General features: G+C 33.9%; 2 protein-coding genes across 4 annotated transcripts in view; one reads left to right on the top strand and one right to left on the bottom strand.

Moving 5' to 3' along the window:
* Positions 1-10,680, top strand: part of LOC128556838 (uncharacterized) — a 40,283-nt gene extending 29,603 nt beyond the window's left edge. The window contains exons 9-12 of one of the 3 annotated variants that reach the window (XM_053542534.1): positions 5,684-5,818; positions 6,053-6,188; positions 6,505-6,608; positions 8,090-10,680. In XM_053542534.1, coding sequence (XP_053398509.1) covers positions 5,684-5,818; positions 6,053-6,188; positions 6,505-6,608; positions 8,090-8,133 — 419 coding nt within the window. In that variant the 3' untranslated portion in view covers positions 8,134-10,680. The remainder of the gene's footprint in view (positions 1-5,683; positions 5,819-6,052; positions 6,189-6,504; positions 6,609-8,089) is intronic. The other 2 variants (XM_053542535.1, XM_053542536.1) reach the window with 2 other exon arrangements.
* A 1,115-nt stretch (positions 10,681-11,795) lies between these two features.
* Positions 11,796-22,440, bottom strand: LOC123556301 (metalloproteinase inhibitor 2-like). Its single transcript, XM_045346906.2, has 5 exons — positions 21,266-22,440; positions 20,816-20,913; positions 20,345-20,450; positions 13,134-13,270; positions 11,796-11,940 (listed from the first exon to the last, which is right to left on the bottom strand). The coding sequence occupies exons 1-5, from the start codon at positions 21,378-21,380 to the stop codon at positions 11,920-11,922; spliced, it is 477 nt and encodes a 158-aa protein (XP_045202841.2). The 5' UTR covers positions 21,381-22,440; the 3' UTR covers positions 11,796-11,919.
* Between the last annotated feature and the right edge of the window lie 1,535 nt (positions 22,441-23,975).

Below are 23,975 nucleotides of genomic sequence, written 5' to 3' on the forward strand. Positions count from 1 at the left end.
TAATGTAAGTCCACTTTGCGTCAGTTTTTAACTTCTGACACCATGTTATGTCATTTACTTGTCAAGATAAACCAAGTTAGGGTTCGAGACCCAATATGAATAACACTCTTAAAGGTTAATACATTTTAATCTGCATGATACATGTGCAACTACAATACTGAATACTTGACAATAAAACATGCCTATTATATAACACAGTAACAATAACTCAATGTCCTAGTAGTGTTGCTGATACAGCGTTGTTGTGTCCCTTGGTATGTATATAATCCAGTTACACAACAATTTATATTAGATATTCTAAGGCAAAAAGTCATTCGACTTTCTATCTGTGAGAACAATATGACCTTTTGCCTGTGAATACAAGCCCACTAGTCAATAAGTGTTTTATTACATTACAATGTAATTTTTTATAATCAAATACACCGATGAAAAAATATTTTTTGTTATTTATAATTTACATTTCCAATCCTATGCCTTACTAGAATATTTTTATTTCGGTATAATAATAAAGGCAAGAATTGTTATGATGATGATGATGATGATGATGATGATTGCGAAGAATGCTGGAGAGAACAAAGAATACCGACGAAATTTGCTGACGATGACGAATGATGACGCAGAATGTCATGGTCAGCGAATAATAACTGACAACTAAGAATACCGCTGAAGAAGAAAGCCGAAGATTATAAAACATCTGACGTTGAAAAATGCCGACGACGAATAATGTCGATGACAAAGAATGCTAACGACGAAAACTGCCAACGAAGTAATGTTACCAAGAACGAAGAACGCCGACGACTAAAAATGTCGACGAAGAAAAATGCCGACGACGAAGAATGATTCCCATATTGATCCACGTATAATAATTTATAATGCGAACTTGTATCTTAGCGGATCTCACGTATGGGAAAGTCAACTGTTCTGAATATGATTATATCCCTTAATGCAAATTATCTATATATATATATATATTCAATGTATCTTCGAGATCCAGTTAACTTTCAGAGAGAGAAAATATAGCTTCTCTGGTCCCAATCAGTTAAAAAGACTAAAATGTCACTACTGACTTGTGAGACATGAAAACAGAGATTTGAGTATAAATATGCAAATGTTGAACCAGTGCGAATGTGTAGTACAATTCGGGATCGTATATAAAGCAGCATCGAAACTAATCTTATTGGGTTAGTGGACTTGCTGTGGCATGTGCGTGTTCGTTTGTACTGCTAGGCGCTTTGCCGTAATTGGTCTGGTATATTGTGGTGGTGATTTAGTTCGTATAAATTCTCTCTACTATATAATAATGCGAACTTGCATCCTAGCGGATCTCACGTATGGGAAAGTTAACTGTTCTGAATATGATTATATCCCTTAATGCAATATATAGAGAGAGAATTTTTTTTTTTAATTTTTATTTTCCGATGACACTTTTTCTCCCTTAAAAATTCGTGAAATAAGTGTTCTTTGAAAGTGATCAGTTGTACAAACTTACTGACACATGAATTATGCAAGATATTCTAATAAATCCCCCCGAAAAAAAATGCAGAAGGGAGTAAACTATAACAACTGTTTTGAAATTATGTAGAAAATCAATATTCTTCTTATTTTTTGCCAATATCTAACACTTAATTTCACTCATTGTATCATTTATCAGTTTCATATATACTTTCTATGTCAAACTTGGTGGAAATGAATATATTGAAAAATGTCACCACACCACACCAACTGAGGGCGTGTAGCTTTAAGATATCCTGCAAATGACATACGAGACATAAGGAAAGAGGAATACAAAACGACTATATAAATCTCTGTTACATGTGCTGAACATTACCGCTTGTGATAGTGGGTTTTATGGTGACGGATGCAGCAACGTGTGGATATTGCTTGACAAGTGAAACTTGCAGTCACGAGAATGGATCACGTTTACATGGCTGTGCTTCCGGTTTTCACGGAATTGTGTGCAAAACAGATATTTTTCTTGTCACTACTTAATAGTTACATGATTATATGATTACCACAGATACGATTGTGAAACTTGTGTAAATTACACAATAGAGTCGTTTCAGTATTTTTCAAGATCAATGAGAATGAATGAGGGTTTTGATTCACTAACATTGTGACACTGTCAGAGGTTTTACAATATCTACTTTTTTGCAAGAACCCTATGTAAGTTATACGTCTTTTGGATTTTACAAAACTACTTTATCATTATTGTTTCTGGAAGACTGAGTATTTATTTTGTAGAAAGAGATGTGTGTGATATTTTGTTTGAAATTAGTTTTTCATATAATTTGCGACAATTTGATTTAATATACTGCTTTTTGCCTATTTAAGACATTTTTGAAACTGCAGCTAGAAACCTCAACGACTAACCATGGCTGAAATGTACAATAAATCCATATTCGTAAACGTCGTTTTTATATTCCTGTTAACTTCGCATCACTGAGTCGGTCGAAAAATGTCGTGATTATCTGTAGATAGCTGTTCCATGCCTCGGAGAATATATTGGCATCGTCGGTGTGTACGTCACAGCCATCCATACTAGATATTACCATAGTTAAAAGACACTGAAATCTAGCTGGCGAGTTCTTCATAACTTTGTACTTATATAAGCCACCGAGCGTAACGCTTACTGATACCTCTTGTGCGCTGTCAGCAAGTGTAACTTGCCGGAATCTTTTGAAGATCAAACTTTGTCACATATATTGTTTATCCAATCTCTGTTTCGTCACAAAATTCTCTTCACGGTAAATTGTGCACGTTCGGTTCGTACCATTTGGGTTTTGCACAAATATACACGGAAAACTGTAATTACATTGGCTTGGTTCAATGTAATCATTGTCCAGCAAATATATTTTGTTTTATCTGTAGAGAAAATATTGTTTTAAAGGATTCATTCAAAATGGATGTTATTTAGTTCGTTTAGAGTCTTCCACAATAATATCAGGATATTTTTTTTCAGTCCTTGTTTAATCAGGACATATATTCATACATATTTATCAATTGTTTCAATTCATATTCTTTTAACGATTCCAAGTAAGCTGGTTTCTGTTCTAGATTTTAGAAAAGTACATTTTCAAAAGCATTTTGGGCCGGCATAACATCTCCCTCATTTTGAGTACGCACACATTGAACGCACACTGTTAAAGCTATGTTAAACCGAACCCTAACCTTTTAATCCTTGCGTGTATCAGTGCTATACACTGGGCACGTAAAAGAACCAGGCTGTCTTTTCGCAACGAGCTAGGCTAAGTTAGCCGGTCAAGCCTGTATCTGATTTCTGATCTCTCTGTCGTGGGGGCTTTGTCTCACTCTGTCCCGCTGGTCAGATCGCTCTGTGTCTGTACTTGTAGAGGATGAATTATGCGCCCTGTGTGGCTGCATTTGAACTATGTAAAGCACCTTTGAACGTGAAATTGATCATGAAAAGGGCGCTATATAAATCTGGTATAATACATAAATATAAATAAACCTTTAGTCAGTATATAATACACCCAATACGTGCTATATCCAATAGGGGCGATTTAATGCTGGCGAACATTTTGTCTGTAATGGTCTTCCAGAGATAAGCAAAAGAGCAAGGATCGTATCTGAAGTCTCAAAGTTTTTCTAATAAATAAGTTTCATTTTTGCTTTGGGCTGACTGAAGATTATACCAACTTACTTTGCTTGCATTTGACAATCTGTTTTTAAAGTCAGACACATATTGAAGTAAATTCAATGCACTTCAGACAAGCACTTCTCTTTTGAGAGGTTTAAAGGGCCTCTGACAGAATGATCAAATACTTATTCAAATGGACTGAATCCAAGAAATTCCTGTCAGGTTTTCTGACGACAAACAGCAATAGATGTATGCATTCATCAATGCGATTTCTGAGTCAAACAGCGTGTTAAAGCACACTAACCTAGTCTATTGTGATCATATTTATAGAGTCATCAAAAGCAGGAATATTCTGTAAATAGTATAGTTTGGTTAGGTTTCTCTATCATTTGACAAGTTTAGCAAGATTTACAGTACGAAGGTTGGTTGTTCTAAAACACATAGATTGGAATCATTAGTTATGTAAATCAACAGAAAAAATGTTTTTTAACGTTTTAAATGACATCAGAGGAGGCATGCATCTTTATGTTGGCTTTTTTGCCACTGTACAACTTATTGAAAATCATATATATGGCTTTATAAAACCGGTACTGTAATACCATTTGACAATTTACATGCACAGCTAATAGATTATGTGTCATCGAAAATGATAATCAGAATATCTTATGACATAATCTTAAAACATTAAATTGATATGACGTACATTGAAAAAGTGCTGTATTAAAAGTGGTCAATGTTGATCAACACTAAAGTGAATTAGTTACAAACTTACAGCAGTCATTTTATCCTGATAATTCAGACCAATGTAAATGTTGTTTAAACTTTAATCTAATGTGATCTAAAACTTAGAGTTTATAAATCTTAAATGAAATATGCCAAGCATGCGAACACAAATTACGACAGGGATCTAAACAATTTGATGTTTTATCTGGCACGTTAATATCCGACATTGTACATTTGCTGATAACTATTTTTATCACAAACTGTATCTTATCGTTTTAATAGCCTCGTAAATGGAAAGATTACGACACCAAATTTTGATATTCGCAGTGTGTGCCAATATAGCACGTTTGTACCCGTGTAAATTTCTACAGTACAGAGATCCATCTACATACATAATATAATTTTAAACGTTAAAAATGACCTTTGATCATTGATTTCAACTTATTTAGACTTGAAGATTGAATACTGCTTAAGCCGGTGCTAGGGGGCGTGGGCAGTGTTGCTTTTTCAATTACTGCCTATGAACAGATTCAATCAAACCGAGTCTGCAATTTTCACTATTTGCCTTGTTCTCGGTGCTTCCGAGGGATCTACTTTCCATATTTTATTTACTTCACAACAGCGGGTGTTAAGTGCTGTATGGCGGCCGTAAAAAGTCGCCCCGACTTCATCTCAGTGTTGTAATATTTTCTGGTCCTTCGGGATCATTGATTTCAACTTATTTAGACTTGAAGATTAAATACTGCTCAATCAAACCGAGTCTGCAATTTTCACTATTTGCCTTGTTCTCGGTGCTTCCGAGGGATCTACTTTCCAGATTTTATTTCTATAGATATATCGATTAGTTCTAACAAAGTAACGAGGCTAATGTCATAAAATTCGGATCCCCCTCCCCCGAACCTAGAAACAACTATTTTAAGAGGAGGCCGGTATCATTTGATAGGTTTCGTTTACACCATAATGTCCTGACGTGGGAGTCTCGTGGGCTTAACTAAGTATGTCTTTGGACATGCCTTTGGAGAAACAATTCGGTTGCATCCTCATTGGTTGATATTTTCTCTTTCTGTTTTAGTAAACCCGGTTCTTCTCAATCAGTTTACCAGGGAATTAACAGGAAAATATTAAATCAAGGGTCATACTTTGAGTTTAAACCGAGCGTTTTCCTGCACTTGGTTCCTTGGGTTAAGTGTTCCTAGGACCGTAATACTGATATGTCGATCAAAAAATTTCTACAAACGCTACTTAAAATTTACCTAGTGAGTCTAATCAAAATACAATTATGTTTCACCTTAATAGGTTGTCAGCAAAACGTTTGGTATAAATTAATTTAATTCAAACAGAAGCATTTCGTTTGTTCTGCAGAATGTCCCGAAAACCAACGGGGACCGAATTGTGAATCAACATGTGGACATTGTTTAAACGCGACTTGCAGTAAATACACAGGAAGCTGCCCTGGAGAATGTCAGTCCGGATGGATTTCTCCGCATTGTATATACGGTATTTCTTAGATCTAAAGTGGGATTTAGATAAGAATGTTTGAGGTTGTGTGCATATATGTTTACTTCTGAAATAATAGAACGTATGTGATGAATGAAATTAGGACGTATAGAGACTATGCCATTATTCATCTAATCATTTGAACAAATGCTTTGCATGAATGATTTAACCTATTTAGAAATCACATATAATGATTTATTAAGCATCACAAGCTTCAACTCTTCCCCATTTCAGCAGCACAATCAAACGAGCAACAGGGACCGTCATTTACTGTTGGCCTTATCATCGGTTCCGTTGTTGCTGCTGTTGTGTTCATTGCACTGACTCTCATTATTAGTGTTATCATCATTCGGAAAAGGAGATCGATAAGGTAAGAAATTTGTACTGAATGAAATGATTGGGTCAGTAATTTGTAAGGAATAGTTCTTGTTCTTATAGTAGTATTATTGTACACGTCTTAATGTCGCCAATCTTTAGAATAACGTATTAGATTTAACTAAATTCTATAAGTCCTTATGAGAAAATGTGAAGGAGAAGATATGTAAAGCCATGCGGAAGGTACCTATATCAGAGTCATATAATATTAGACATATTACGATATCTCTCATCAATACCGATTTGTCGTCCGTTTGTAAAGTAAGACAATACTTTCCGATTGTTCTTGGTAAATATTTTTTATATTTCAGAATGACAGACCAAAATGTCTCTTCAAATCCAGATTCTCGTAGTGGAGCTCGAAATGAAAGCGAGTACAATACATTAGATCATAACCGCGTGGACGGAAACCAGGGTAAATATATAGATTTTTTTTATAAAAATTCACTTAATGGGGAATTTAGAAAACGTACCGTCTCGTCAACGTAAACTGTTACAGGCACAAACGTTATTTACTTTTATTTCATGATAACTATACTAGCATATAAATTTGATAGAAGTATATATATTAGTTACTGATATGAAAATACTAGCAACGCAATGTTATGGACGTCTGTAAAATGCTCATGAACATAGACACGAGCGACGTTGTGACAAGAAGGCAACAGTAAAGGACAGAAGGTTAATCTTAACATTGGATTTGTCAGGTCGATATTGGTAAATAATAAAAAGTTAAGGTAGATTTCCAAGAAGTACAGAGCACCCCAAATACGGGGTAAGGGGTTAACAAAAGGGTTGGGTGTTGGTGCAAAGGGGAAAAAGCAAGGATGAATATTAAACAGGGAAATCCATGCTCCTAACACGCAGTCTAGTCTCCCTGCACCATAACACTACAGCAGCGCAAACACACGAAAACACACACACGAAAAACTAACAAACTGACAAGCAAGAAAAACAACACAGTTGGGCACCGCCTAACAAACACACACACACACACACGCACGCACGCTCGCACGTACGCATGCACACTTATACACACAAAGAGCATACAAGCAAGACAAACAACAGAGTGGGTTGGCACGATAACGCACTAATAGTAAAAGGAGAAAAGGGAGTGCAATTACAAGGTGGTGCAAATGGAAGGGGCGTTGGAGTGGGAGAAGACAGAGGAAAGAAACGCCAAAACAAACAAGACAACATACGCAACACAAAGAAACGACACAGACAAAAACAAGTTGAAAATAGAGGCTTTGCCTTGGAACGGCCGATAACTTGGGGTTTAATCAGGTTTACGACATTCCAATCTCAAATTTACCCTATTTTCAACAAGTTAGACAAAACAAGTAAATAAAATACCCCACCCCCTCCCAATGAGAATTTCTCTAACATAAGTGACAAAATACCGTATCATATAAAGTAAAACATATAAAAAGTCTAGGGTATAGTTATATCAATGTCCTCAACAACTTGTCTGAAGGCGGAGCACCAAGAGCCTTTTTAGGGCACAACTAAGCAAGCTGCAAGACAAAATTCCACTCCCTCTCGCCGTTTTTGTAGGATTTAGGAGAAAACCACCAAGGAGTCTTACAGGTTATTAGTCATCGTACCATCAAAAATGACAGAATAGCGACTAAATATAGAATACAATATGCTGATATCACACACACACACACAAACGCGCGCGCACACACGCACGCACGCACACACACAAACACACACACATATATGTTTATCATAAATGAATCATTGATTAGTCCTTTGTCATTGTAAAGGTAATTTATTATTCACGTAAAGAAGCACATTGTTGCCCGCTGTATAAAGTCAGTCCAACAGGGTATTCATTCAAATTCTGGATAAGCCCATCATTTCGATTAAAATATTATGTTTCTCTTTCAGAGATGTACTACTCCGAACTCAGAACTTATGAAAGTGTTGTGTGAATAAGTAGACGGAAGATGAATATATAATCCAGATGAAACAGTGTCCCGTGCATAATGATATCTATTTTATATTATGATAAGTTTAAACAATATTTATTTCAATTTATATATACATACATTCATTACTAACAACAATATATCATCATGTTTAAGTAGAAAGTCAAAAGACTTTAAATCATTATCATGTAATATATTTTTGGACAGAATGAGTGCAACAAACAAGAAAATAGGTAGGGAACGAAAAGTAAGAGTGGAAGTAGAAGTATATTCTGATGGTCATATTTTTGTCAGAGACGCAGGCTTTTTAAGATAATTTTGTTGCCAGTGAGGTTTTTACTATGTCATGTCAGATAGTTTATATTTGTTCAAACTGTTCAGTGTTAGATTTGTATTCATGCACACATTTGAATATTTTGACAGTTGTGTCATCGCTTAGACCGGGATACCAGAAGAGCAATGTTGATAGAGTAACTGTTGTGTTTTGCTAAGCTGGCGTATGAGAAAAAAATGATAGTTCAGGAATACATGACATGAATCTTCAATTTTAATGTATCCTCAATAAGATGTTTTGAAATAGATGTTCCTTGAAAATAGCACAGCTGGTTCTGAGTCGTGAATGAGAGATTTTAGACTTTCGAGTGTCATGATAATGGTATGAAGGTACTTCAGTGTTGTGAGAATTGAGATCACTCTTAAATATTTCAAGACTGCCTGTGTTTTTCTCTCTATAGGTAGCTGATTTCACTTGTTGATGGTAGAGGGAAGGAATGCGTTAAATAAAACTGAGTGTTACAATGTTTATTTCTAGTACTTGGGTAATTTCTGAAACTATTGAAGTTGACATATGCAGTATTCTGAGGGACTAAAGTTGGAAAACAGAGAGAACATGGTATTTACCATTAAATGGTGTTTACGTTTTCCAGCTTAGAGAGTTTCAAGATCAGTCTCTTCATAAAGGTTTGAGAAAGAAATTGTTTGAAAGAACTTCCTACCTAGTATAAATGTATATCAATATTTTCATAATTATTACTGAAAACTTTTATCGTTAACGGAATCTCGTAAACATTATCATATCCGTATCTTTAATCACCATCTTTTTCATCAGTTAAATCATTTAACGTTTACATCCTCATCCTCATCATCATTACCATTTTTTTTAAATGGTAATTTTATTGATATAATTGACTTATTATTTGTATTTATTTTTACGTAATTTTGAATGCATTTTGATGCAGAAATAAACATGTACGATTAATCTGTGTATGTTCGTTAGCCATTTTTTGTATTTCATTATATAATGACTATAATTACTTTAAATTGTTATATTTATTATATTGTTATTATTTTTCGTCGTCTCACACTCACACTCATATTTGAAATTATAAGGAAGGCATCAATAAATTATATTTCATCAATATTTAAAATATATCATTTGTTTAAATATTGTTATGGAAATTGTTAAGGTAGTTCTGCACGTTCGAATCGAATATTTCCTAAAATGTGGAATTTGATTAAACTCTGAACTCAAAATTTCATAATACACTAAAAATTTCAGCAAATAAAAAGGATATGGTCGTAAGCTTGATTTTTCGCTAGACTGATTTGAAAACTTTGGACCTCACGCAACTTTTCATAATGGAAGTCTATCGGAAAATCATACCTTTCATAACATTTTCGTAAATTGAAATTTTTCTACAATGTAGATTTGAATGAAATTTCTCACAGTTGTAAATAAACACGTGTTTTATAATGTGGTGAAATAAAATCTATAGGATCCCGTGCTTATTTTTGAAATATTTTACCATGATTAAAGTGAACAGCACACATTTCACATTATTTTGAATCACTTAAAGTGTCAAATGCTGTAATATCATACTTATAACTTTAGAAAAAAAGTAATATTACCGATGAAATACACTTAGTCACAGGTTGCCATTAATTCATAAAATGATTTTCATTTCGGTACGTCGAATCCAACCTTGACGTTAGGCCATCACTTCCGGTTAATCAATCGTGCAGATCTACCTTAAATAACTGTGTTAATAATTTTTCGATCTTTTTGCCATATTTTTGTTGCTATATCAGACTATCGGAGTTTGTATATTATTTCATCAGTTATGTTTGTTTTGTAACATAAAAATAACAGAAATCTTTATAGTGTGTCATCTTTCATGATCTAACATATCACATCTATTTCCTCGACACTTTAACCACTGGCTGCAACTAGTTGGAATAACCTGGCATGCGGGTTAATCAGAAATGGAATTTTACCAAAATATCTATGACACTTTATACCATTTAAGGACTATGCTATTTTGAAATATATTAATTAGGTGGATTGGGTACATGGTATTATTTCTGCGGAATTTCAAGATCTGATTTCTAGAAAAAATAAATAAATTGATATTTCATAAGTTTAATATATTTTCAAACACATGTATTGGATTAGCAGAGAACTGTACGGTAACGGATAATTTCACAATACATTGCTTTTTACAGTGGAAGCAAAAGTTACTATGCATGTAAATAACAGAAACAAACACTACATATTAAGTTCGTTTTCCTTCTATCGGACCTTTAAATATTTTGAGAAAACCCCTACTGTAAGTCCGCAGTCCGTAGTCAGCAGTCCGCGTCAAACTGTCCCTCACCAATATGGGTTCGAGCCTCACTCGGGGCGTTGAAATCTACTGTGAAGAAACCATCCATCTAGCTTATGGGAGATCGATGGTTCTACCCAGATGCCCATCCATAATGAAAAGATGTACGGAGGGGCACCTAGGGTCTTCCTCCGCCATCAAAGCTGGAAAGTCGCCATATGACCTAAATTGTGTCGGTGCGACGAGAAACGCAACACAATTTTTCAATTAACATTCAAATATCAAATCTGAAACATATATCTGGTAATTTTACAGGGACAATGCACGTATTGGATAGACATTTTATAGACACGGAAGAATAAAATCGATAAAATTTAATTAAAACCACTGAAAATAATAAATAAAAAGGAAAAATGTTTTTTAACGTGTAAGATCAAATCATTAAATCCCTCGTGAAAATATTGCATGTGACATTCACCGCCGATGAAATATATTTTGACGTTAAAATGAAACAAACAAAAACCTTTTGCATATTCATTCAATTAAATAAAAAGAAACTCAAAAACAGGAACAGTGGTTATCTATTTTATTTTGTTGGGTTTAGAGTAACACTGAAACGACTTAATTAAGCGAATTTCCCAGCATCTGTTGATAGGGAAAGATCCAAGATGCCCCTCCAGTCATTTTTTTTCGGGCAAAGGCGAGCTCGGGCGATTCCACTACAGAAAACAATGCTATATATTTCATATTTGGTACACTTCGCACTGAAATGGTACACGCTTATGTAATGGTACGCTTCGTCATACATCGGTCTTCTCCATTTTAAAGAGCAGACATTTTGAAAAATGAATAAAGCGCGAAAAGATGTGAGCGCTGATTAGCCGAAGGTATTAGAAAAAGTCTAATGTGAAACTGGATTTTAATTGTTCAACATAATTAGCTGCTCGAATCGATTATTTGTGGTAAGAATCAATGTCCCCAAATTTGAAACTTTGGTAAGGACTTTTCGACTTCATCGGCGAGAATAGGAACATCATTAGTATACAGCATATTTCTACAACACATGGTTTAGCGGCGTTTTGATAACTCAACAAAGAATTATTCTGCAATACAATTTATTAAGGCGTTATATTGGCTACAATATGGATAAAATGTTGTTTTTCCGGACGGGCTGCTGATGAAATTATTAAGAAGGTCCAGGCAGAAACTGAAAAATAAAACAGTAACAGTGATTTAACTTAGCCATTAAAACTCCAAGATTCTACGAAAATGTTAGTATATAATTCTGTAGCTCTCAATGAAGAAACATATATAGAATGAAGGTAATAGAATACACAAGTGTTGTTTTTTTTTTGCTCAATAAACTTTAAATCAATTACATGAATTTTTATGAAATTAAAAAAAATATCTTAATGACTTAAATTGTTGTAAAAAATGGAAAGGTTCCTGTTGAAAGTTTACTTCCATGGGCAAACGGTTTAACTCTGTACTAAGTTAGGTATCCTCATTAAAGGATATTACACGTTAAAAACATACTTCAATACCTGATTAGGAGCTGTACTAAGTTAGGTATCCTCATTAAAAGATATTACACGTTAAAAACATACTTCAGTACCTGATCAGGAGCTGTACTAAGTTAGGTATCCTCATTACAGGATATTACACGCTAAAAACATACTTCAATACCTGATCAGGAGCTGTACTAAGTTAGGTATCCTCATTAAATGATATTACACGTTAAAAAACATACTTCAATACCTGATCAGGAGCTGTACTAAGTTAGGTACCCTCATTAAATGATATTACACGTTAAAAAACATACTTCAATACCTGATCAGGAGCTGTACTAAGTTAGGTATCCTCATTAAATGATATTACACGTTAAAAAACATACTTCAATACCTGATCAGGAGCTGTACTAAGTTAGGTACCCTCATTACAGGATATTACACGCTAAAAACATACTTCAGTACCTGATTAGGAGCTGTACTAAGTTTGGTATGCTCATGAAAGGATATTACACGTTAAAAAACATACTTCAATACCTGATTAGGAGCTGGTAGTTATGTATCCTCATTAAAGGATATTACACATTAAAAACATACTTCAATATCTAATTAGAAGCTGTACTAAGTTAGGTATCCTAATTAAAGGATATTACACATTAAAAACATACTTCAATACCTGATTAGGAGCTGTACTAAGTTAGGTATCCTCATTAAAGGTTATTACACGTTAAAACATACTTCAATGCCTGATTAGGAGCTGTACTAAGTTAGGTATTCTCATTAAAGGATATTACACGTTAAAAAACATACTTCAATACCTGATCAGGAGCTGTACTAAGTTAGGTATCCTCATTAAAGGATTGATTACACGTTAAAAATCATACTTCAATACCTTATCAGGAGCTGTCAATATTGCACAATTTGGTGGATTGTTTTTCAACCTTTTTGTTGATCGTACAAGTCTTGTTCTCTCTGCTATTGACAAGCATGAGTTCATTCTCATTATCCCAGCTTCCTTGTCGACACGTCCTGTAACAAACAATTGTTTCATTTTTCTAGCATATCTTTATATGTTAAAATACAATCTTTTAAAAGTTATCAAGTTAGTTACAGATAGTTGTTTAGTAATTACATGAATACTGTATCATAAAATATTATTATATTATTATATATAATATTATAATAATAATAATAATAATGCTGTATCATAAAATATTGGTGAGGGGCCTCCATGAATACTATATCATGAAATATTGGTGAGGGGGCCTCCATGAATACTGTATCATAAAATATTAGTGATGGGCCTCAATGAATACTGTATCATAACATATTGGTGAGGGGCCTCCTTAAATACTGTATCATGAAATATTGGTGAGGGGCCTCCTCGAATACTGTATCATAAAATATTGGTGAGGGGCCTCCTTAAATACTGTATCATGAAATATTGGTGAGGGGCCTCCTCGAATACTGTATCATAAAATATTGGTGAGTGGCCTCAATGAATACTGTATCATAAAATATTGGTGTGTGGCCTCCTTGAATATTATATCATAAAATATTGGTGAGGGGCCTTCTCGAATACTGTATCATACGTATGTGATCAGGGGCCTATGTGAACACTGATTAAGACATATCAAAGATTTTACATAATAGTACCAATAGATCGTTCGCGTGGCACTGTGTAGAAAAAAAAGAATCCTATCCTCTCAAACACTTGTGGCGTCGATACAGCCAGACACGAAATGTGGAGAATGATTTATTTAAGCCATATAACTTGTTTCACAAGCAATCTGAAATAAATCCGCGTAAACTAGCCATCCTCGTTGTTATTACTTAGATACAGATGCCGATTATTATATATGCTTGGTACAACAGCGTGCTGCTTCGAATCAAAATCTATTTAAGGCCTCAACAGACGGTAGGTTCTAGTTGTACAACACTAATTATCTCAAAGATGTACAATTTTAAACTTGTACATCTTTCACATTCAGACAGTATTCCACTTCCATATAAATCACAGAGATTTACCTAGTAAACATAGTGCATCAGGTACTGAAAAGAATGTAACCATTAATAATAAAAAAAATATTTACGTCTAAAATATATTTATGTCCCATGAATTTGATTACGCATGACACTAATGAGCCACGCCATGAGAAAACCAACGTAGTGGCTCTGCGACCAGCATGGATCAAGACCAGCCTGTGCATCCGCGCAGTCTGGTTAGGATCAATGATGTTTGCTTTCAGAGCCTTTTGCAATTAGAGAAACCGTTAGCGAAAGGCATGGACGAGACTGCGCGGATGCTGGTCAGAAACGCACTATGTTGGTTTTCTCATGGCGCGGCTCAAATCATTTAATTTTTCAGTGTCATCCTTTTTCTATTATGCATTGGAAGCCATTTTATATTCAGATTTGTGTTTATTTTTTGAGCAAGTGTTTCTGGAATTTCATTCACTTGCCTCTTATCAACTAATTATTTACCAATTTGTTGCTTGTCAACGTGGGTGGTACGTAAGGCAAATATACGAACTTTTAAAAAAAATCCCTAGAAATGGTGTTTATTCTTGTCCTGCTTTAACATAAGTTTCATTTTCATTTTCAAATTCGTGGGATATAAAAAGATGAATATTATTTGTTTATTAGGACACATCAAATTAATTTCTTGGTCATCGGAATTTTCCCCAAAAAAATAGGAGCGAGCGAGCGAAATAAAAATAAAAATATTTTTTTTTGGATTTCACCTATTTTTGGACCGGGCGAGGAGCGATCTGAAGAGAAAAAAAACCTTGTCACAAGAATCAACAAGCACTGCCAAAACATACCAAAAAGGCTTGAAATTACATAAAAGAACCAAATATCCTTAAATATTAAAGGAATAATGTAGAGACCGTACCATAGCTCTTCGCATTCTTCTATTTTTAAAAAAAGTGGTTTTTACAAGCGCACCGGTTACGATTAAAAATGTAGACAATGGACTCTGTCTATAAATTATTTGAATGAATGAATGTTCGTCGATCTTAGTCATACTACTGATTGACAGTGAATGCTAATGACTCCATGTGTTGCAGAAAGGTATTTAGTTTGTAACTGTAATTTCCTATCAATTGATATCCTCTCGAAACTGGTAAAGTACTTGATTATATTTGGACAAAGCCCACTGTCTTTGCCATTCGCCAGCTGCTAAAAAGGAAAATATATAAGATTCAGTGTAAGTTATATTTCACTGGTACTACCAGTTAGTAAGTTCATACTCTAAAAACCACGTCAGAGAAATTTGGGCAGTTTTGACCGATTAAAACGTTTGCAGCATTAGATTATATTTTTTCTTTACACGAAAATTGCCGTTAGGTAACAAAGCGAATACGACGATAATCCGGAGTAGGCCGATTATGTGTTATTGCCACAAAACTGTTCCAGTTCACGTAATGTAATCGGTGCACTTGAACTGCCTAGCTATAGCTACTGATGTTATAGGGAAGTGGTAGAGTTGTCTGCTTTAGGTGTGAGAGGTCCTGGGTTCGAGTCCCAGTTAGAGCTTAACAATTTTCATTCTGCTACAGCATATTTTTGCTGTTTACAGACTGTTCCAGTTGTTCTATATTTTTAGCACACAGTATCATGGATCATTATTTAGAAATCCAGATCACAGCTGAATGTTAAATCAAATGCACCCAGGGAGAAAATATTCGCTATATTATGTCCCTTTGATGTTTCTGCTCTCCAAGTTCAAGAAGAGTTACATTTCCTTGATCACAAAATTTTCTTTTACATGAAAATATTAAATGCTCGTAAGTCATATCTCTTCGCGTCTGGTTGAAATATTGTCAATATATCTATTTATGAGAAATATATGGACATTTGTCTTCGTTGTAAAGCTTTTTATCTTCATACCTATGATCTGAAAAACTTAGGTACTATCTCTGCATAATGACACTTTTCCAAAATACATGACAGCCACTAAAAACCTGACTCCAATATATCTATATGTATGTTTATCGGGACAGGCTATATTGTAATATTTACAAGCAATGAGAGATGCACAAAAGCTGAAGTGACATCAGGCGGATACAAGAAAACCTGACAGTTTAACTATACTTCTAGAGAAAAGAGTCCTCGGTTCTTTATTATGCCTAGTGTATAAGAACTAATGTGTTGGCTAAGTTTGTATCCTAGACAATCCAGTGCCCTAGCCACATTAACAAAGTGTCTCTCCTGGGATTTTATCGCACTACATACTCTCATGTAGTTTAGAATAGAAATCATTATATATGAAGAGACCGTAACAGGGCTGGTTTTTACAAGTGCACGGGTTACGATAAAAAATGTAAACAACAGACTCTTTCAATGAATCATTGGAATGAATGAATGACAGTCAATCTTAGTCAAAATACTGATTGACAGCGAATGCTAATGACTTCATGTGTTGTAGAAAGGTATTTAGTTTGTAACTGTAGTTTCCAATCAATTAAAATCCTCTAAAACTGGTAAAATGATTGCTTATGTTTGGACAAAGCTTACTGCCCTTGCCGTTCGCCAGCTGCTAAAAAGGCAAATATGAAAGATTCAGTGTAAGTTATATTTCACTGGTACTACCAGTTATTAAGTTCATACTCTAAAAAACACGTCAGAGAAATTTGGGCACTTTTGACCGATTGAAACGTTGGCAACATTGGATTATATTTTTTCTTTACACGAAAATTGCCGTTAGGTAACAAAGCGAATACGCCGTATCCGGAGTACACAGATTATGATGTTACTGTCACAAATTGTCCCAATTCACGTAATGTATAAGGTGCACTAAAACTACCTAGCTATAGCTACTCTTTATAGGGAAGTGGTAGAGTGTCTGCCTTAGGTGTGAGAGGTCCTGGGTTCGAGTCCCGGTTGGAGCTTTAATGTTTCAGATGTTCTATATTTTTAGCACACAGTATCATGGATGATTATTTAGCAATCCAGATAACAGCTGAATGTTAAATCAAATGCACCCAATTAGAAAATATTGACTATATTATGTCCCTTTGATGTTTCTGCTCTCCATGTTCAAGAAGTGTTATATTTCCTTGATCACAAAAATTTCTTTTACATGAAAATATTAAATGCTCATAACTTTACGCTTCTCGTTAAGATACTAACAATATATCTATTTTTAAGAAATATATGGACATTTGCCTTCATTGCAAAGCTTTTTAACTTCATACCTATGATTTTGAAAAATTAGGTACTATCTCTAATATATGGAAAACACTGCAAACACCTCACCAGTACATTAGATACCCATGATCTATATATTATAGTGTCTGTAAACTTTCAATGCAATTTCGCCAGATGCCAGGAAACCCATCATCCACTGATGACCCTATTCACTTGTAAATTCAATGACTAAATTTTGCAGTTTCTGTTGTTCTTTGTGTTAACATTTAACGTTGGTAGATAAGGAAAGACATACTTTTGATTCTGCCAGTCATAACAATAAACGCATTACCATGTTCATTTTTTTATATAAATAAATCTGATGATACCCATTAAACAAATCAGAAAAGAAAAGATCTATAAACACTATCATAATATTCTTGTATTTCAGCTCTACTTGAAAATAATAAAAAGTTAGCATTTAATGCATGTTTTTTTTTGGATGGAGAGTTTGTAAGCTCTTTACTAGTAGGATTATTTTTCCATAGGGGTTCCATGTGCGTACCCCTTTTCCGCCAAAAAAAATGTGTTCATTTTACATAGCTGATAGAAGCAATACTAGTATACCATTTCTTAAAATCAACAACACTTTATTTCTTACAAGTTAAGGGTAAAAAGCAGGAAAAACATAAACTATTTTATGTCTCTGGCTTTACATAACTTTTGGAATAAGTGAATGTGCGGATGTCAAATGCTTGAACCCTTAATAAACTCGAAAGCATGTATTTTACAAAAGTCAGAATTTATTTTACAAACACATGCATATAGTTCCATTGCTATGTTTGTCTTAAAATGCACAAACAGACTAGACAACAGACTTGTTCAATTTTTATCACATGATTTTACCCATTTTCTGTCTCAAGGTAATTTATGCACAACATGGACTGATGGACTGAGGGAAGGTATTAAAGAGAACTTAATTCTTTCCATCTATACAAAAAGTTGAAATTCACTCGAATCCAGTATAATTTTGATTGGCAATTTGATCAACATTTTAGAATGGACAAATCATGTGTGGATACTCAGAAACTGTATTTGATAGGAGTCTTTTTTACGCCTAAGAGATTTAGCAAAACAATACCTACTGCCTTCTTGCTGAATAGCTAATAGGATAACGTGTAATCACAACAAATCATTCTGATGATAGAATCGCATGAGTATTTTAAGCATTGCGGCAAAACTTTTTCTTATCACCAATTATTATTTGATGACACTGTTTTAAATAATGAGATGTTGGTTCACCCATACTAATATAACTACTCCCTTTACAAGGATTTAACCACTCAGAGGCTATGTTTCCAACTACTTTCTTTATATGGTTGCTTTGAACGCGGAAGGTCCAGAATGTTGTCTTTAAGTGTTAAGTGCTGTGTGGCGGCTGTAAAAAGTCGCCCCGACTTCATCTCAGTGTTGTTATATTTTCTGGTCCTTCGGGATCATTGATTTCAACTCATTTGGATTTAAAGATTGAATTCTGCTTAAGCCGGTGCTAGGGGTGTGGGCAGTGTTGCATTTTCCATTACTGCTCATGAACAGTCTCGATCAAACCGAGTCTGCAATTTTCACTGTTTGCCTTGTTCTCGGTGCTTCCGAGGGATCTACTTTTCAGATTTTATTTACTGACTGCTTAGCTTGATTCGTTGTTACGCGATGTTGTCAGACTTAGGATTCGCTTGTGTATTGTTCGATGCGATGTCTGATTGTCGAAACACAGATGAATATATGAAAATGTGTTGAAGTAGTTTTAAAACTTGATTCATTTGAATAATTTAAGGCAATGAATGGGAAAATAGCTGATAATATTTGTTTCCTGGCCGTATAAAGAAAGTAGTTGAAAACATAGTATCTGGGGGGTTAAAACCATTGTCTAGGGAGTAGTTATATTAGTATGGTGGGTGTTTTCATAATTATGGCTCTAGGACTCAAAAATAAGTCATTAAACTCAATCCACTCATGTGACGGACCCCTGTGGGTTAAAGGATAATATCCATCACATTCGAATTATCAAATCTCGTAATGCGATTTTCCCACATATTTCCAATGTAAAAATTGATTGTAGGACCAATGCTTTTAATCGGTCTGACAAAAAAAATCATGACCACGAACCTCTTTTTACTGGATGACTTTCCTTCAGATTAAGTAAGAGCTAACCCTTTAAAAATATGAATTTATAAACACGTTGTAGATCAATATTTATTTCAAACTTGCAGAGGTACCTTAACGTAAACAATTGCCTGCACATTCTACTACTGTGAGCGGTCGAATGATTGAAACATGCGTTCGATTTCAGCAGCTTCAAGTTCAAAGTTGCATATAACATTTCCAACCAGGAAACATTGACTTAACCAGTTGATACGTGTATACATTATTGTAAACAACTTACTATTGTGCTATATACATAAACGTTTGTGGGAATGGACTGCTTCACTTGTTTTGGTAAATATGTGCTTTGACATGACATTATGCATGTTTTTGTATCTTGCTTTATTACTTTTAATATCTGTGTTATTCATCATCTACGGTTTATGGTTGTATAAATAATAAATAAATAACTGTTCATGTAATGTAACACGATTCATATTTTCTGTATAATACTTTTTGATGACCTAGAAGCGTACTGAGTCTAGTAGATATTATATGTAATTAGGTTTATATGTTCACACATTTATATGTTCACACAGATAAGGTCAATATCATATCATATCAAGTATCTTATCTTATGTTATCTTATGGTAGCTCAATTGCTGTAATTTACTACACTGCATGTACATAGTTTGGCAATGTCTACTTGAATATTCATTACTTAAACAGCGTCATATTTTCCCACACTTTCATTCGTTGCAGATTTAGATCCACGTTTCAGGAAAACTTTTCACGTAAACTACTTTAATTAAAATCAGAGTTCTTTACCTGAAATTAGATATCTTTTTCTTTTCTGAAGGTATACACCACACAAAGCACTGTTGGAGGCTGTGTACACCCTCTTCATGTCAGAAACATCATTTTCAAAGTTAAACTGCAAATAACCAAAGGTTAATGATTTTAAATATCAAAATCGATGAAATTGTAGCACAATTTAACAATTGTAGTCAAATAAGCAACACAAAAAGGTTTGAACACTCTTAAGATCCTTATTGTTTATCTACTCGTACAATAGCAATTCTAAAATGGTATGTGAAAGTAGTTTCTGTATTATCTATATTTACAGTAGTCTAATAGAAAAATATTTATCAATTAAGTCCATGAACCTTAACACTTTTCAGGATCATGGTAAAAATAAATGTAAATAAGATTATTTATTTACTACTAGAGCTAGTACATAAGAAAAAGTTCTGATCATGTCACTCGTATGATATTTCTCCAAATTTATAAACTAGTTACCTTCCAAGGAACTCCCTTTATCTTTATCCTGTAGAAAGCATCAAAACCTTGCTCCCCGCTTGGGTTCTTCAAATTACTAAGAACCCTCACCTTCATCACTTCAATGTGAAATAATTTAAATTATACACGTACATAGCATTTATTTCCCTTTATTCGTATCTGATAGAAGTGGATCAAATGAGTTTCGGGCAGTTATGCCCCTAAATCTTATGACCTCAAACTTAATTAATCATAGTGTGTAGGTACAAAACAAAATATGCGGGAAATGGAAAATTATCTGTAACATTCAATAAATTTAAGATACGGATAGCATTAGACAACAGAAATTTGATTTTGAGTTATAGAATCTGTACATTGCTGTACATCTTAGAGAAAGAATAACGGTTTACAAAGCTTCAAAAGAAGTAATTTTACTGCATTTCATTGTAATATAAAATAAACCAGACTTACCAAAATCTGCCCTACAGTACTTTTCTGGCACCGTCATTGGCAGGCACGAACAAGAATTAACGACATCGTAAAACAAGCTAATGTAAAAGACGCAAAATAACACTTTCTTGTACATATCACATGTATTTAGGTTGAAGTAAAAATTTGTCAGTTCTTGTCCAAAGAAATAGCTAAAGCTGAAAGGGCTATATGTATTCCACTCTTTGTCAACAATAAAGTGAGAGATATGAGAGGTTCTGGCACCAGATGGACAATAATCGTATAAATATCAGATTAATTATGGTCATAGAGCTAATGTTATTAACTTATTTAGCGCTTAGAATACACGTAACTGATGTAACATGTGGAAACACTTCTAAAACTATTTTATTCAATATTGACTTTCACTATCTTCGTTTATTCCGAGTCAGATGTCAATAATTAAATAGACAAGATATTTAAAGTAAAAAGAATTTGTATCTTTAAAAGATATAAGGCTGCGCATTTTCCTTCGTTGGCATTGTTAGATATTCATATTTTGTTGCTGTTAATGAAGCTTTCAAGCGTGTTTAAATGACTAGAATATTCATTTTAAAGTTAACAATCATATTTGAAAACGATACAGCTCACATTTTCTTTATCATTTATTAGGTGCTAGAATAAAGGTAAAGGCAATGGAAAGCATTCTTTTTCGAATGTTAACTTTTAAAGATATGAAAGAAGATCGGATTTGATTCAGTGTCGATATATTTCTGTCTGGTCTTTGGGATCATGGAGTCCGTTCAACATCTTTGTAATAGAGTTTCTTTGCTTACTGCATTCTGATTTTCCAAATGATCTTCTACAGTCTTTTAAAAATAGAAAGTTGTGAACTTTTTAATATACACGTTTAAAAATTTACTTTATTTTCATGGAGTAAACAACAAATATACACATATGGTGACATATGTTCGAATGATATCAATATAATTCGAATATATTTCTAATGTTCACATTATTTCAAGTCATATTCTACTGAATTAACCCCTCTTACATATATTTCCCAAATATAAAACACGAAAATTTATATCAATAGTTCCATACAATTGAAATTGTACAAAATATACTTTACTGAATCTAAGTGTTCATAATAAATCTTTCACTAAATTACACTTTTTTTTTTCTATTCGGGTGGTCTCTTGTTTTTACATCATATAAACTTTTCGAATATATGTTATTACTAGAAAACGACGACATGAAAACTAAGTCTTCACAAAAATTCATTTATTTTGTAGGGGATTCAGGATTCGGAGCAATGCATTTGCTCATTTCCAAAATTCTATACTGAAAGATATATTACTGACGCTTATACAAAGAACATACTAAGATGGCTATCGATTCCAATAGGATAACGAACCTAAATATTGCCTGCACATGACCATTTGATAACAGATATTGAAATAAATTCATGGGACGTTAAGCCATTAGAGAAACAGACAGAGTGTGAAACTAATTGAAATAGTCTGGAATCATTTGACAAGCCTACAATCCTGACAGATATATTCATAATTAAATGTCATACAGAAACAGCTGATTGTTAAAACATCAGCCAGCTGTTTTATGGTGGAACACATTTACACTGTATTTATCTATATATCTATACAGTGTCTACTATTTTAAATTGTAAACATATATAAATTTGTTTACAAAAATATGAAGAAATTGTTCATGGTTTTAAATATGAAATTTAGATCCAAGTGTGTGACTGTACTACAGCATCGGTCACGTGGTTTTATGCTACGACACGCAAAGGCGCTTAAATACCATTTTTCCCGGTAGAAACTATCATTACTAAAAGTAGTCCCGTTTTCAAGCTATCGAATGACAGTCGTATTTTCGGTTTCATTCGACGAGGCTACGGCAATAAAGCACCATTCAGCTTTGCACAATAGTATATGCCACAACACTAAATTAAGTTGGCCATTGCATTGATGTATACATAGACAGTTTAAATTTCTTTGAAAAGTATTTTGCACTAAAACAACGAAATTTTATTTATATGTATAGCTACTCTTAAGAGAAACGAGACAAATTGATAAGTATTAACTTGCCACTAACTGTCGATTTAATATTATGTCTGAAAGAAATATTCAGTCTTGCAAGATTTGTATGTTGTATATTAATATATATGTACAACTAAAATTACTATTCGTACCATGTATCATGCTTTTCTGGGTAATCTCCGCCACACTGTGTGTATGGCGGTGAACATTATACATGTTTATGCAAATAAAAACTTTGACTTGACATGACTCAAATTACCTTTATCTACCGTCATTTAGTCATTTAGACACGTTTACAAAGGTGATGGCCTCTGAAGAACGGCAGTTCCTTAGGAGAGACAAAACAAATGTACAATTTAGAACCTACATTTTAGATAATAGGACTTAAAATCCCACACCTAGTTTGAAAATCAAAAACTGAACAAAGACCCAGTCTATCGTTTTATTTGAAGGCCCGCTTATCCGAAGACCGCTAGTCCAACAAGTCAATATTGCATTGTAGACCTAGTTGACAATCGTGGAATGTCCGTCAGTAAGAAGGGCATCCGTTCGAAGACCCGCTGGTTTTAAAGAAATTCTTTTAAGTGAAACATTGCGTCACAAGTTAAGAGTAAAATTAACGAATTACGAAGTGCATGAACTCATTCTTCCTTTTAGGGAAGAGGTTGTTTCAGTCTTTAATGTGGATC

The sequence above is a fragment of the Mercenaria mercenaria genome, chromosome 5 (assembly GCF_021730395.1).
Source record: "Mercenaria mercenaria strain notata chromosome 5, MADL_Memer_1, whole genome shotgun sequence".
NCBI classification, from domain to species: Eukaryota; Metazoa; Mollusca; class Bivalvia; order Venerida; family Veneridae; genus Mercenaria; species Mercenaria mercenaria.

Coding starts and splice junctions, on each gene's coding strand:
- LOC123556301 (XM_045346906.2), bottom strand. CDS start 21,380: ATGTACAAGAAAGTGTTATTTTGCGTCTTTTACATTAGCTTGTTTTAC. Junction 20,451..20,815: donor TAAAGGGAGTTCCTTGGAAG/GTAACTAGTTTA, acceptor GGTTATTTGCAG/TTTAACTTTGAAAATGATGT. Junction 11,941..13,133: donor TATTGACAGCTCCTGATAAG/GTATTGAAGTAT, acceptor TTTATTTTTCAG/TTTCTGCCTGGACCTTCTTA.